Genomic DNA, 12193 nt, shown 5'->3' with positions numbered 1-12193 from the left:
CGTATTGGTTTAACATATCGAATGTTTGTAGTCTAACTGATGGAGTAATTAATTGATAAGCGTAGTTAATCGATTTTCACTGTGTAGCTGAATTTTACAGAAGCGCGGCTGTTTTTATGGTTTATAGCCCGTTCTCAACTCTGAACTGTTGGTTACTTTGTTTGAACAGAGGCAATGCTGGAATACGTGTTTAAGAGGCCCGTGTCATCAGATGCTCAAGACAAGTACGTACGATTTTACTGGACATATAAAATGATATGTGATATCAATTAGTTCTTATGGCCTAGTATATATAATGTAAAATCGTGCCAAAAACTTACAAGACCTTGAAGACCAGTTAATCTAGTATGTAAGGAATGCTTTAGCACAGACGACCACTTATGTGCATATGGAGGACTGGTACTGACTTACTGCTGGACTTTTTAATACTTTAGGAAACTGTTTTACAAGTTGATAAAGTAGGCCAGTAGAATCTCACACACTTGAGTTTCTTTTACATGCACATTTAAAAGCTTGTTTAGTACATTACACTGATGAAACAAAGGTACTATGACGGATGGCATATGTGTTCACCTGCCATCTATTGAAACACTTTCCTGTGCTGCCTGTATATTTTTTGTACATATATTGTCAGTATTTTTTTAACTATGAGGTCTCCTTCTCATTTATCGGACTAGGTAGCATGGTTCTTTCTGCATTACTCCTCACCTGTAATTGAGTGTAACATGATAATTCACAAGGGGCAGACGAGACTAAATTTGCGTTCCATTTGTTTGTCATATTCTTGACATTTTTATTTATTTATTTATTTTTACCCTCAGGGTTTGCACATTACAGAGAGGAGGGGCATATTACAGACGAAAATTGGAAAAACAGTTGATACAATCACAATAAGAAGCATGAACAATCACCAGCTTAATACAAAAATGAACTGAAACAGTCGCATCCAAGATAAAGCAGAGTAATTTGAACATCTAAAACTAAAACAACAATACGCAAAAAACAGGACAAATTGAATACAAATAATTAACCAATATTAAGCATGTTATTCAAGAAATTCTTAAAGCGCGTTGTATCCGTGATAGCTGTAGCTGCTCGTAGCAGCTGATTCCATTCGGAGGTGGTTCTAGGTAAAAATGCATGTGAATAGGTTACAGTTCTACAACGAGGAACATCATCTTTTTGGAGGTGGTCAATTCTAGATAAAATGAAAGGAGGGGATTTAATGAACTGATTGCGGAGATGATTGTTGTGATAGTAAATTTTATTAAAAAGAGCGAGCCGGGCTATTTTACGCCGAATTGTAAGTTCTGGAAGGTTAAGTAGTGTCTTCATCATGGTGACACTACATTAACATTGTACGAGACTCTCTGTATGTGAAAGACCAGTCGTAACCTTTTTGTTGCTGTTGTTGTTGTTATTCTTTCTGAAGTGGCTTTTCATTTGCCCCTTGTAATATAGTTTACGCCTTCATAAACACTTGAAATCGAGACGCGGGGAGTGGGTCGCAACACAGAAGCACACAAACTATATTTTGAACTGCCTATCTTCATGTGCTAGTGCAAGGTCCTATATTACAGTGCCCTTTCTCACAATACTACAGGATGTGTGCTGGTAGATTAAAAGGTCTTCTAGCCTCTTCTTGCCATAAATTTGCAGAAGTCATAGGCCTTGATTGAATGCAAATTTATTGTTGAGAAATTAGGCAATTTTCAACCAGCAACTCTCTAGTGGCATTCCACAGGTTTGTCTTAATGAATTGAAAAGAGATAGACACATATGTGTAGCATTTATATCTTTTGAACAAAGGTGTCGAAGGCTCAATTGTAGGAGGTCGTATTTGAGATGTTATACCAGATGCCTGCATGATGTACACATTTCCTGTCATGAATTTGCTTCTGCCTTGCGTATTTTTGTACAAGGCTAAAGATGTCAGTCGTAAGTTAGCGCTGGTCTTCGTGCATTTTACACTCACTGCCATTGCAGGGATCTCCTAACGACTTTTGTAGTGGTTTCGGTGTAACATGAAATCATCATTGTATTTCATGCCATTGTTATTTAAGCACAACTATAAATAAATGGGTGCATTAGTATAGTAAACTATTAAATAGAAGAGACCACCTCAGGTGGTTTTGAACTCGGGACCTCTTGATTAGAAGGCTTTTGCAGTATGTCAGAATATTGGTTACCATGAACAAAGGGTATCTGATGCCTTACAATTCACCTGAGTTGCATGATGCAGTGCATGAGGCAGGCATAAGTTAGTAGTGAAGACACTGTAGCCAAGCAGCACCAGAAGTCACCAGGCACCCAACTCAAGAAGCAATCACAACATTTCTATAAATAGTCAAGAACTAGCCAAAATCCTATTGAACGATTGTCACCATGAAATGCCCACACTAAGCACGAGTAGATGGGGAAGACGGCAGCAGGCTAAGTAAATTTTAACGCAAAAAATAGAGTCAAAAATGCATAGTGGGGTCAAAGACATGTTACGCATATTGTGAAGGGCATGGCAAATTAGGCAAAATTGAGTTATGTTTGTTATATATGGGTGCTATTATGCAATATTGAGATATGTGTGTTACCGCACCAGCACCTGGTCCCCACAGCCAAAAAGCAGAGCATCCAAAAGTAGCCTATTTGGTACAGAGTAACCATGTGTTTCAACCAGTGTTGCAACAATGTGGTCTCATTATCACACAAGTGTGACTCCATCATTGTACCAGTGTAAATTCAGAGTCGGCACTCCTTGAAACCTAAAGAGGACATTTCAGCTGGAGCATGGATGCCTCACAGAAAACTAATATGAGCTTAAAGTGCAAGCAAACTTAGCAACATGGCGACTTGCTCTACAAAGCTTTTTTGTGAGTGTGTTTGGTGTGGTCACATGTTGAAGCATGTACTCAGTGTACATGCTTTAACTTGCTGACATTCAACTTTGCCTTACTGTGCGGCACATTGCATGTTAGTGCATAACTCTGCAGATAATGGCTGTTGTGGTGCCTTCCTTGCACAATGTTCCTGGGAGCTGTGCAAACATTTTTTTCTAGTGTTTTTCTCTTTGTGCTGAAGCCTCTGGCAAAAAGATGACAACTGCTTGAGCCATCATGTTCCGTGTCACTTAGTAAATCAGTGGGAGATTACAGCTATGATACTTGGTTGTTCATGAGATATGTGTGAAAGCAGATTCACTTCTGCCATAATGGCATGCTGTAACAATCATCACGTATCCCCTTCTCTCCTTATGGCATGTTTATGCTTGTGATGTTCAATGTCTTTCCCACTCATTACAGAGCCACACTAAAGTTAGAGGACCTGGATGACTTCATTGACTTTGAACTTGAGAATTTGTCTAAAGGACAGGTTGCCGAGAGTAAGTATTTTACTGCGCTTCACAAATGCCTCTGTCAGCCTTGGAATTTATGGTGTAGCTGCCATACTGATATCCGCTTGACCCCTTTCAGGTGACTATGGCCGGCTTGGTCCTAATCATGTCATGTTCGACATCTGCTCAAACGTTGGGACGTTCATTTTCAACCAGGACAGGCTTGGGGTGAGGCCCGTTGTGTATTTGTTTTATTGGTATTCACATACAAATTTTTTACAAATGTTGCCAGCTTGACTTGCATCATAGTGCTGTCGAACACATGGCAGAAAACAGTACAAGAAATGAAGAAAGTTGCAATGTGAAGAAAGCCCACGTGACGTTGTACGGTTTTCCAGCACGCATCTGTACCGACTTGCCCGAGTGTCGGCCCCCATGGAGTGTCAAACGCAACCTCAGTTTGTGGTTAGGAAAAGTGGCTGTGTTTTTTAAAAGTCTTTGGGCTGTTGGGAGTATGAAGTTGACACTCAGATGAATGTTTTTCTGGAAGCCTTTGAAGTCTCACCACTCTTGTTCCAAGGTACAGAACAATATGGTTGGTTTTGTTGGATTTCTTCAATCATGCAAAAGCCATTGGTGCCCTGTTTAGTGAAATCATGGGAACCAATTTTTCGCAGAGTTTTCTGGAATCGTAAGAAAAAAGTTCACGTTAAGTTTGAACTAAATGATATAAGCAGTAAGGGACTGCATAGTCAAAGTAAGCACATAAAATTACACATATCTATAAGTATTTAGCACTGAACCTGAAAGAGTACAGATTTTTAATATATTTGGTCAAAGATTGACCCCTCTGCTCCTTAACTTATCCTTTCGGAGAAATTCAGTGGTGTCATTGGTAATAATAAAGGCACACATCAACAGTCTCTTCTCAGGAATAAAGACAAATGGTGGTGGCATAATGTGGGGTATTTTTCTTACTTCTGTGCAGGTGTCAAGTCAAAGTAACTTCAATACGATACGAGCCACTTGCTGCGTTTTTAAAGGTGAGCTTTTGTTGCGAGGCCTTTGACGCTCCACTTCCTGCACATGCCCTGGAAAAGCATCATCAGATGCAAAGTAACATCAATAACATGCAGGCAGGCAGGAATGAAATGTGACCCTGAAGAAACAAAGTAGAACACCTAGCAGAGTGTCGGTGTAGACCAGTTGGTGATTCAGGAATTTGGGAAGTTACCGCAAGCAAAGCACAAGACTTACTTTCGCTTTCTTCAAGTCTCGTGTTTTGCTTGTGGTAACTTCCCTAAATAAAAATCTAGAGCACGTCTTGTGCAAGGACGATTTGAACTTGCAGCGGTGGGGCTGTGGAGTAACAGGCTGCTAAACATGTTCTAATCCTGTTTTGCAATAGTTTGCCACCAGTGTTGCACAAATGTTCTGCCAACGATCTGCCAATGTTCTGTCAAGATAACTTTCTTGTGATTAGCAAACTGAGTGTTATTGCATCGAGGAGTGAAAGCCAGAATGCTCGCCATGCTTTTTGAAATGCACACAACGCCCAAGTATTGCACTGCGAAGCAAATAAGGAACAATACCAAACAGCTACTAGGTTCAGGACACTGCGCTGGAAACTGTGTTAGTAAGTCGCTGGCAAGTTGGAAAATTGTCTTGCGCTAGTGAAATTTTTCTATAGAAATAGTAGCCGAGTCTGAAGCACCTGTACATTTTGCTTACTACAGTCTTCAGATCAGTCATTCACAACCCCATACTGGTAGCGAACCACCTATCCATATGTAGCAGCATAGCATCTATAGGACAGCGGTGCCTTCAAAAGGCTTTTGGATTTGTGGGAGAACACGGGGAAGACGGGAGATAGAAATTCAAGATGATGAGGAAAATGAGAACAAGGTGAAAGCAGGAGCTGACATTTCGACACATGGACTTCTCTTTCTCAGGGCCTTGAACAAGACAAGCCCACTTGTCGCAACGTTGGCTCCTGCTTTCACCTTGTTCTCACTTTGAATTTTTTAGTGTCTCTCAGCAATTTCAGTCCGCTGGAGTTGACGTAGCTGAGACAGTTTTGCTTCGTGACGCCAGGAAAGACAAATTTGTGGAGTGCACATGCTTTTTTTTTTACGTAAGATTTGGGAATCATATCGGTGTCCTGCAACACTTCTTGTTAGCTGTCTTGGCGCTCACAATATCAGCCTTCCTGTAATTTTCATCACGTTACCCAGGCAAGTGGCAGTACGAGCTGATGCTTGGCTCCAAGGGGGTTATGCAAGTCGGTTGGGTCACTAACAACTGCAAGTTTTCTCAAGAGGTATGTATGCCCGAATTGTTGTTACGAACAAGATGACTTACTATTTGTCTTGTCTCATAGGAAACTTCATTGACTCTAATTTGTACTTGTCCCATGTCTTTTCACAGAAAGGAGTTGGTGACACTATAGACTCCTATGCCTTTGATGGGAACAGGGTGCGCAAATGGAATGTTGCCACATACACGTATGGAGAGGTATGCGAGCTACTTTTGGGACGTCACTTAGAGCTGTCATATCACTGTTATGAGCACTGACTTATTACATAAAGGCAGTCTTTGTCAAAATCTTTTGGGCCATGTAAGAGAAGGAAGTCTAGAAGTTTCAGTTTCAGTGTGCAAATGGAACATTGTCAAGTGCAAGTGAAGTACGTGAGCTGTGTCCATGACAACACTTAACTTTAACTTATAACTGCTTTAAGTTCTGGCTTCTTAACACACGCATACAGTCATTGTCAAAAGTTTTTGGGCGACGTCAGGTTTAGAGTGGGATCTACAAAGCTTTCATTGTCCTAGAATCTCCAAGATGAAAATTCTTCATTCTGTCCGGATTGGGGGCTCAATCCCATCGCTCGTGATCCTTTGTCAAGCTTGGAGTCCGGCATGAATTCGAAGGTAGCTGGCCCATGCCGTCGTCCAACTTATCCACGCTGAGGACGTTGATGAAGGGAAGAACTGCTTCTCATAGAGAACGAGGAATATGGGTTTATTTACAGTATTTAAATCAGTATAACATGACTGCTTGAGAAAAAGAGTGTCAGTCCAACATGACTGCTCGAGAGAAGTGTCTCCAGCATTCGCACCACAGCAGTTTTTAAACACTCGGTCCTCCCGCAATACAAGGTGACGCAAACGTTCGTTTACTCATTGTCAACTTGCCGCCGCCCCGCAGAACAGTTTACGCACACATAGGCACACACATTCCGATGTACGGCGCCGACGTCAGAGGGGCGCCGTTCCGGGAAGCTCGGAGCTATGGTGGGTAGCTCGTTGTCCTGCGTCCCGGAAGGCGCGTGGGAAGCAGCAAAAAACGGGTTTCCCGCGGCAGCTCGCTCATGCGTAGCAGATCAAGTCCGCGCTGGGGAGCTCGGGCACAATAGTTCGCCCGCCGAACTCGTTCCGTCACAACGGCGATGGGGTTGGAGGATGGCGGCGGTGTCAGCACAAAGCCCGCTTCATCGAACGCATCCTAGCTGAAGCGACGGAGAGTGGGGGATGAGTGTCTTGTTCCCCGGTCGTAACTGGGTGGCAATCTTGCATTGCAGCTCGGCATTCTTAACAATTCTCCTAACCTTTGTAATGCTAGGTGTATTGTGGGAGCTCATTAACGAAAATCCTGTAGATCTGGTCACTGATAGAGTGGCTATGACAACTTTGATGAAGACTGCACTCTCGTAAACTTGCAACTGGCATGGTAACAAATGTGCCAAGTAAGCACTTCATCTTTTATTTCCAGGCCTGGGTGGCTGGCGATGTCATTGGCTGTTGTATTGATCTCGACAAAGGCACAGTGCACTTCTACAGGTGGGTGCATTGACGATTGCTTCCCTCACTCGGAGGCACCTGGTAGTGATGCTTTCTGGTCAGAACTATGGAATTATAGAATTATGGTCAGCTAATGGAGGCATGTCAGTCTGGTATAACCTCCATGTAAGATAAACGCAACCTAACGAATACAAAGACGTGCTATGCCTCTCACAGTCAGCAAAACATTCAGTAGAAGGATGATATTCAAGCACATTCCTTCGTAACTTTCAGTGTGAGAGGTGCAGTTGCTACATGAATGCAGCCATTATATTAGATAATGTAACCATTACGAATGCTCAATTAATCACTGTAATTTCTGCTGTGATTTCTGTATAAATGAAGTGTGAAATGTAGTGTGCCAGCTTCTTCGGTATTTCTGTAATAACTGCAGTTTTAGTGTAGCATCAGTAAAAAGAGAAATTTTTTTGCAAGCGTAAAGCAGTCTGTCCAACATGGCACAGCTGACTGCCATGTAAATCCCACACATAACCATTTGACATTGCGAGATTTTCTTTTAGTGATCATTGATGTAACATAGCACCCTCTGTATTTCGATAAAAATTGTTACTCTAATGTAGTACCATCGCTCCAAAAATAAGAATCTTCTTTCTTAAAGACAGGCTCCTCAAGTAAAAAAGTTGTGTGTGTGTGTGTGTGTGTGTGTGTGTGTGTGTGTGTGTGTTTTTAATAAAGCAAATATGGCGCAATTTACTACAACCTGAATCCCACGCATAAAGACTGGACTTCGCCAGATTTTCTTTCAGTGGGGCAAATGTTAGGCAAAACATGATGTCCTCTCTGTAGCCACTCTTCCCTTCCAGGAATGGTCGGTCCATGGGGGAAGCGTTCAGCAACGTTCGATTGGGGCCGGGCCTGGCCTACTTCCCCGCTGTCAGCCTCGCGTTTGGCGAGAACCTGGTGGCCAACTTTGGTGCCACACCACTGCGCCATCCCGTCGAGGGTTACAGGCCACTCGAGAAGACATCGCTTCGAGATGCTGAACGTGCCCGCCTCTTGCTGCTTTGGACAAAGCGGCTACTGCCAGTGTATGAAGAAGTGCACAAGGTTTGCTTGCTTCTGTTGGGCTGTCAGGAGGATGGTCTTGTAGCCAGCTTGACGACCATACACCACAGCAGTGTAAAGATTGAATGTTGGGCTAGTCGGTTTGCAGTTGCCAAAAGACGGTTCCACCTGACATGACAAAACAAGAAAGAACGAACAGACACAGAAACATGTCTATGTGCTCCCTGTTGTACTTTCTTGTAGGGTGGTGCTGTTCTTTTTGTAATGTGTTAAGAGAGCACTGTGCACTTTTAAAAAGTGTGTGAAATTTATTCGCATAAGGGCATTTCAGGACATACTATGCCCTGTAGTGTATTATGCCATGACGAGCATACCTATGAAAACCTGGAAGTACCTAGCATTACAAACCTCAGGAGGCACCTACAAGTACCTATAAAAATCTGGAAGTAAGAGAGAGTGGAGAACAGATTGACTCGATGTCTCAGTATACAATGCGCTGAACGAAAATCTTTCTCTTGGCACTTACCAGCAATTGAGTCTTGCAAATCACCCTGAGCTAGAACGTTATGTGCACATTTTAGTGAAGCGTTCGGAAGTGGGCGTACGAGGTGTTCACTATGCACAGTGCACTTATCCTGATAACAATGCAAGTGGATTGCAGCATTTCAAGCATCAATATTTAATTCTTTTTTTGGTTATATATGTTGTGAAGGGCATGTAACAAGGGGAGTTGGTGCACTTTTCACAGCTGTAGCACGCTGTCACTTCGCTGTGTTAGTCAGTCAACAGTCAAAAACTTTCTTCCTTGACAGTAAATGTTAGCAGAATGTAACATCTCTTAAGTGCTTTCTCATTTCTTCATCATTGTTGTGGGCTGTGTCCGTTCCCTCTGCTAGTAAGGGATGATACTTGTCAAGGCTGCTTGTTCGTTGAGGACATTTATTAGTGACAAGAACGTCAGGATAAACTGTGGTAGTACTTTCTTCCGAAATTAAATTTCTGTTGTCTCTAGAGAATGAGACTGTATGACTACATTTTGAAACACTTGATTATGGTGCTTGGTTAGCTTTTCTGTATAATCAAGGTGGTCTAGCATTTGTTCAACTGGTGCTGGAGCCTTCACACGCTTTGTTCAGTTCGTGTGCACTGCTGCACAGTAATGTAGAGTGTTGGACAATATTGTACGGTAATGAATAATGGCGCTTGCAAAGGTCGTATTAAAAATGTAAGACATTAAACTGCTAGTCAAGCTTCGGTCTAAGGTTGGTCTGAAATCGACTGTGTGTTCTTGTGAAAGTGAAAAGCCCACATGACGGAAAGGATTACTTGTAATAATTTGTATGTACGCTGCCAAAGCACTGATTGATAAAAGCAACCCATGGCGGAGCAGATGAAGTAGCACTTGATATTAGTTGAACTCAATTATCAAGATAACATGTGCTCATGAGTATATAGCTTTGTTTGAGACATGGTTAAAACAGCCTATGTGTTGGATCGGAAACTTGACAGTCAGAGAGAAGCTTCTGTGTCTTTACTGCTGCTGTCATGTAAATGTTATGTGCGGAGTAGACATGAGTGACATTTTTTTATCATTTTATTAAATAAGTTCTAGGAGCACTGGAGTCTTAATTTTGACGATACCTCCAGTCAAAGTTTTGTCTTTTAAGACTTCCCAATCTGCCAAAATTGTAAAATCTGACAAAAAGTTAAAGTTCAGTTGTCATTTCAGAAGGTGCATTAGAAGAATTCCAATGGAAATTTTTAACAACACGTCAAAAGACTCTCAATCAAATCGATTCATTTCTGTAGACGTGGTAACGAAAGAGTTTATAGCCTTCTTTAATGAAAGTGATATTATATGTACATGCAGGTATGTGTGCACGTAACTGATTTTGTATTTTTCAACTGACTTGATTTATTCACCTGTGTTTAATCGCAGAAACTGCAGGATGTGCCATTTTGCTGCTGTTTTTTTTTTTTTCTACACTGATTGTTACACACATTTTAGAAATGTGCTGTATAGCGAGAACATTTTTCATGTCACCTCACGTTACCGTCCTCTGATAACTGAAAAATTTATTTTTTGTGGAGAAGCCAGTGGCACAGTAGTTGCCGACGTTACCGATTTCATCCAAATGAAGCGCCCACAGCATCTGTGGTGTTTGCTTCTACTCCTTAGGTCCTGCTCAGTTGTGTTTGTGACATGTTCTATCAACCAACGGTCTGACAACATTTAGCTAAATCCCTGCAACTGTTTTGTGGGACAAACATTTGCAGGGTGCATCCCAGCCAGCCTACCTCACTGATGGCCTGGACGTGTTTCGGCAAGGCACAAAAGCGCAGGCCCTTCTCATTGCTGCGCCTGTGCTCCGGCGCCTTGGCCCGCTACTGGTGAGGCTGTAGTCGGCAAACATCGACGAACTCGGTGGCCAATGACGTTGTTCTTTGCTGCGCAGGCATCTAGTCACGTAACAGAAGTCTCATTCCTCCCGTTCCTGTTCCAAGTCTTCGAAGAGAGCCCAGACGGACGACGGATCTCGACACTACTGGAGCTGTTCTGGGCACTGCTGGAAGTGAGTGAGCTTGCTCGTCTTGGGTGAACGGTACGCGGCCAACTGTACTGATGAGAAACATATCCAGGCTTACTCGCTTCTCCAGCAAACATTGACGCCAGGCCTCAAAACGACTTCATTTTGGGTCCTTGGCCCCACTTGAGATATAACTGCAGTGGTAGTAGGAACCACGCTACAATTTTTCCACCACACAGGACAAACCTCAAGTGTTTTAATATGCTGTTTTGTTTACAGTCAGCATCGCTGCACTGATGTTCTTGTCATCATCATGCTCCATCTCTTGACTGTTCCCCTTTCCCTAGTTCCCTTTGCAGAGTAGCAGAGCTCATGCGAACTGTTGTGCCTTTCTGTAAATAAACTCAAATACTACAGGCACAAAACGGCCGTTCGCTTCAAGATGTTGGCAGTTTTCATTTGTGGTTTGACCTCAACATTGCTTTGACAACTAAAATGCCAAGTCAATTGCTGGCAAAGTCCTGTATATGGCCTTTTGTCTCTGCCACTGAAGCTTTTGGTTGAGTGCTTCAAGGTCAACTAGCACACTGTTGTTCCAACTCAAAGCACAAGCAACTCCAGAAACACAAAGAAGCTGTTGCTTCTACAGTCTTTGTATATTTCAGTCATGACAATGCATGTCATTACCCAGTCATGCTATGCCTGTCCATATCATTTGTTGGGGAGGCCATGAACTATGGCTGCTTTTCCCTTTTTTTACACTCAGATGTTCAATTAGTCCACTTCATCTCAATCAGTTTGCTCAGTGCTTGGATTGAAACATCTTGTAAGGCTTAAAAAGAGAAGAAGAAAAAAAAGGAAAACTTTGTAATGTGAAGTGAACATATCGAAAGACATCTATTTCCTACTTAAGCCATTCAAGATGCATTCATGAATTTTTCAGGCATTCAGAGTTTTATGTCAAAATGGAGCATCTAGCTATGAATTCTTTCATACTATGATGTGGCTGTGTTTCAACATTCGGTGTGTAACATTTAGCTTTCTCTGTCTAGAGCCTATCAAAAATAGCCTTGGGCTAGCCAAAAGGTTTTGGAAACGACGCTTTCTAAGGTTGTGAAGCTGACGAGCAACTGTACAGCTTTTTCAGCAAAGTAATCGAGTGCAGTTTTGGCTGCTGGTTATTGAATTGGTTTCGAGTAACAAAATACAGTTGGTCTTAACAGGTATGAATAGGTTTGTATGGCTCTGAATAATGTTTTTTTTTAAAGCAGAAAACGATTATACCTATTGAGCATCGGGCATCTTTGCTGACTTTGTGGTCTTTGTATGTGTGCTCATATGCCTATGCACTTAGTGACTAAGTTACACGAATGTTTTAGCATTTTCATATCTTTTGAAATTATCATGATCATCATCTTCATTATCATCATCAAGTTCTTTCCACTTCCTTTTACAGTTTAGTCAGCCCGCT

The 12193-nt window shown here is 42.1% G+C and overlaps 1 protein-coding gene across 1 annotated transcript in view; it reads left to right on the top strand.

Annotated features, from left to right (window-relative positions):
• LOC139060858 (E3 ubiquitin-protein ligase RNF123-like) overlaps positions 1–12193 on the top strand; it is a 45215-nt gene that overhangs the window by 995 nt on the left and 32027 nt on the right. The window contains exons 3-12 of the mRNA XM_070540103.1: positions 170–224; positions 3297–3376; positions 3468–3556; positions 4317–4371; positions 5563–5648; positions 5756–5842; positions 7101–7168; positions 7993–8236; positions 10472–10585; positions 10651–10767. Of these exons, the coding sequence (XP_070396204.1) occupies positions 170–224; positions 3297–3376; positions 3468–3556; positions 4317–4371; positions 5563–5648; positions 5756–5842; positions 7101–7168; positions 7993–8236; positions 10472–10585; positions 10651–10767 (995 nt within the window). The remainder of the gene's footprint in view (positions 1–169; positions 225–3296; positions 3377–3467; positions 3557–4316; positions 4372–5562; positions 5649–5755; positions 5843–7100; positions 7169–7992; positions 8237–10471; positions 10586–10650; positions 10768–12193) is intronic.

This window comes from Dermacentor albipictus, chromosome 6 (genome assembly GCF_038994185.2).
Source record: "Dermacentor albipictus isolate Rhodes 1998 colony chromosome 6, USDA_Dalb.pri_finalv2, whole genome shotgun sequence".
In the NCBI taxonomy this organism is placed as follows: domain Eukaryota; kingdom Metazoa; phylum Arthropoda; class Arachnida; order Ixodida; family Ixodidae; genus Dermacentor; species Dermacentor albipictus.
The sequence above is the reverse complement of the archived record's forward strand: the minus strand, read 5'-3'. Positions and strand labels throughout refer to the sequence as shown.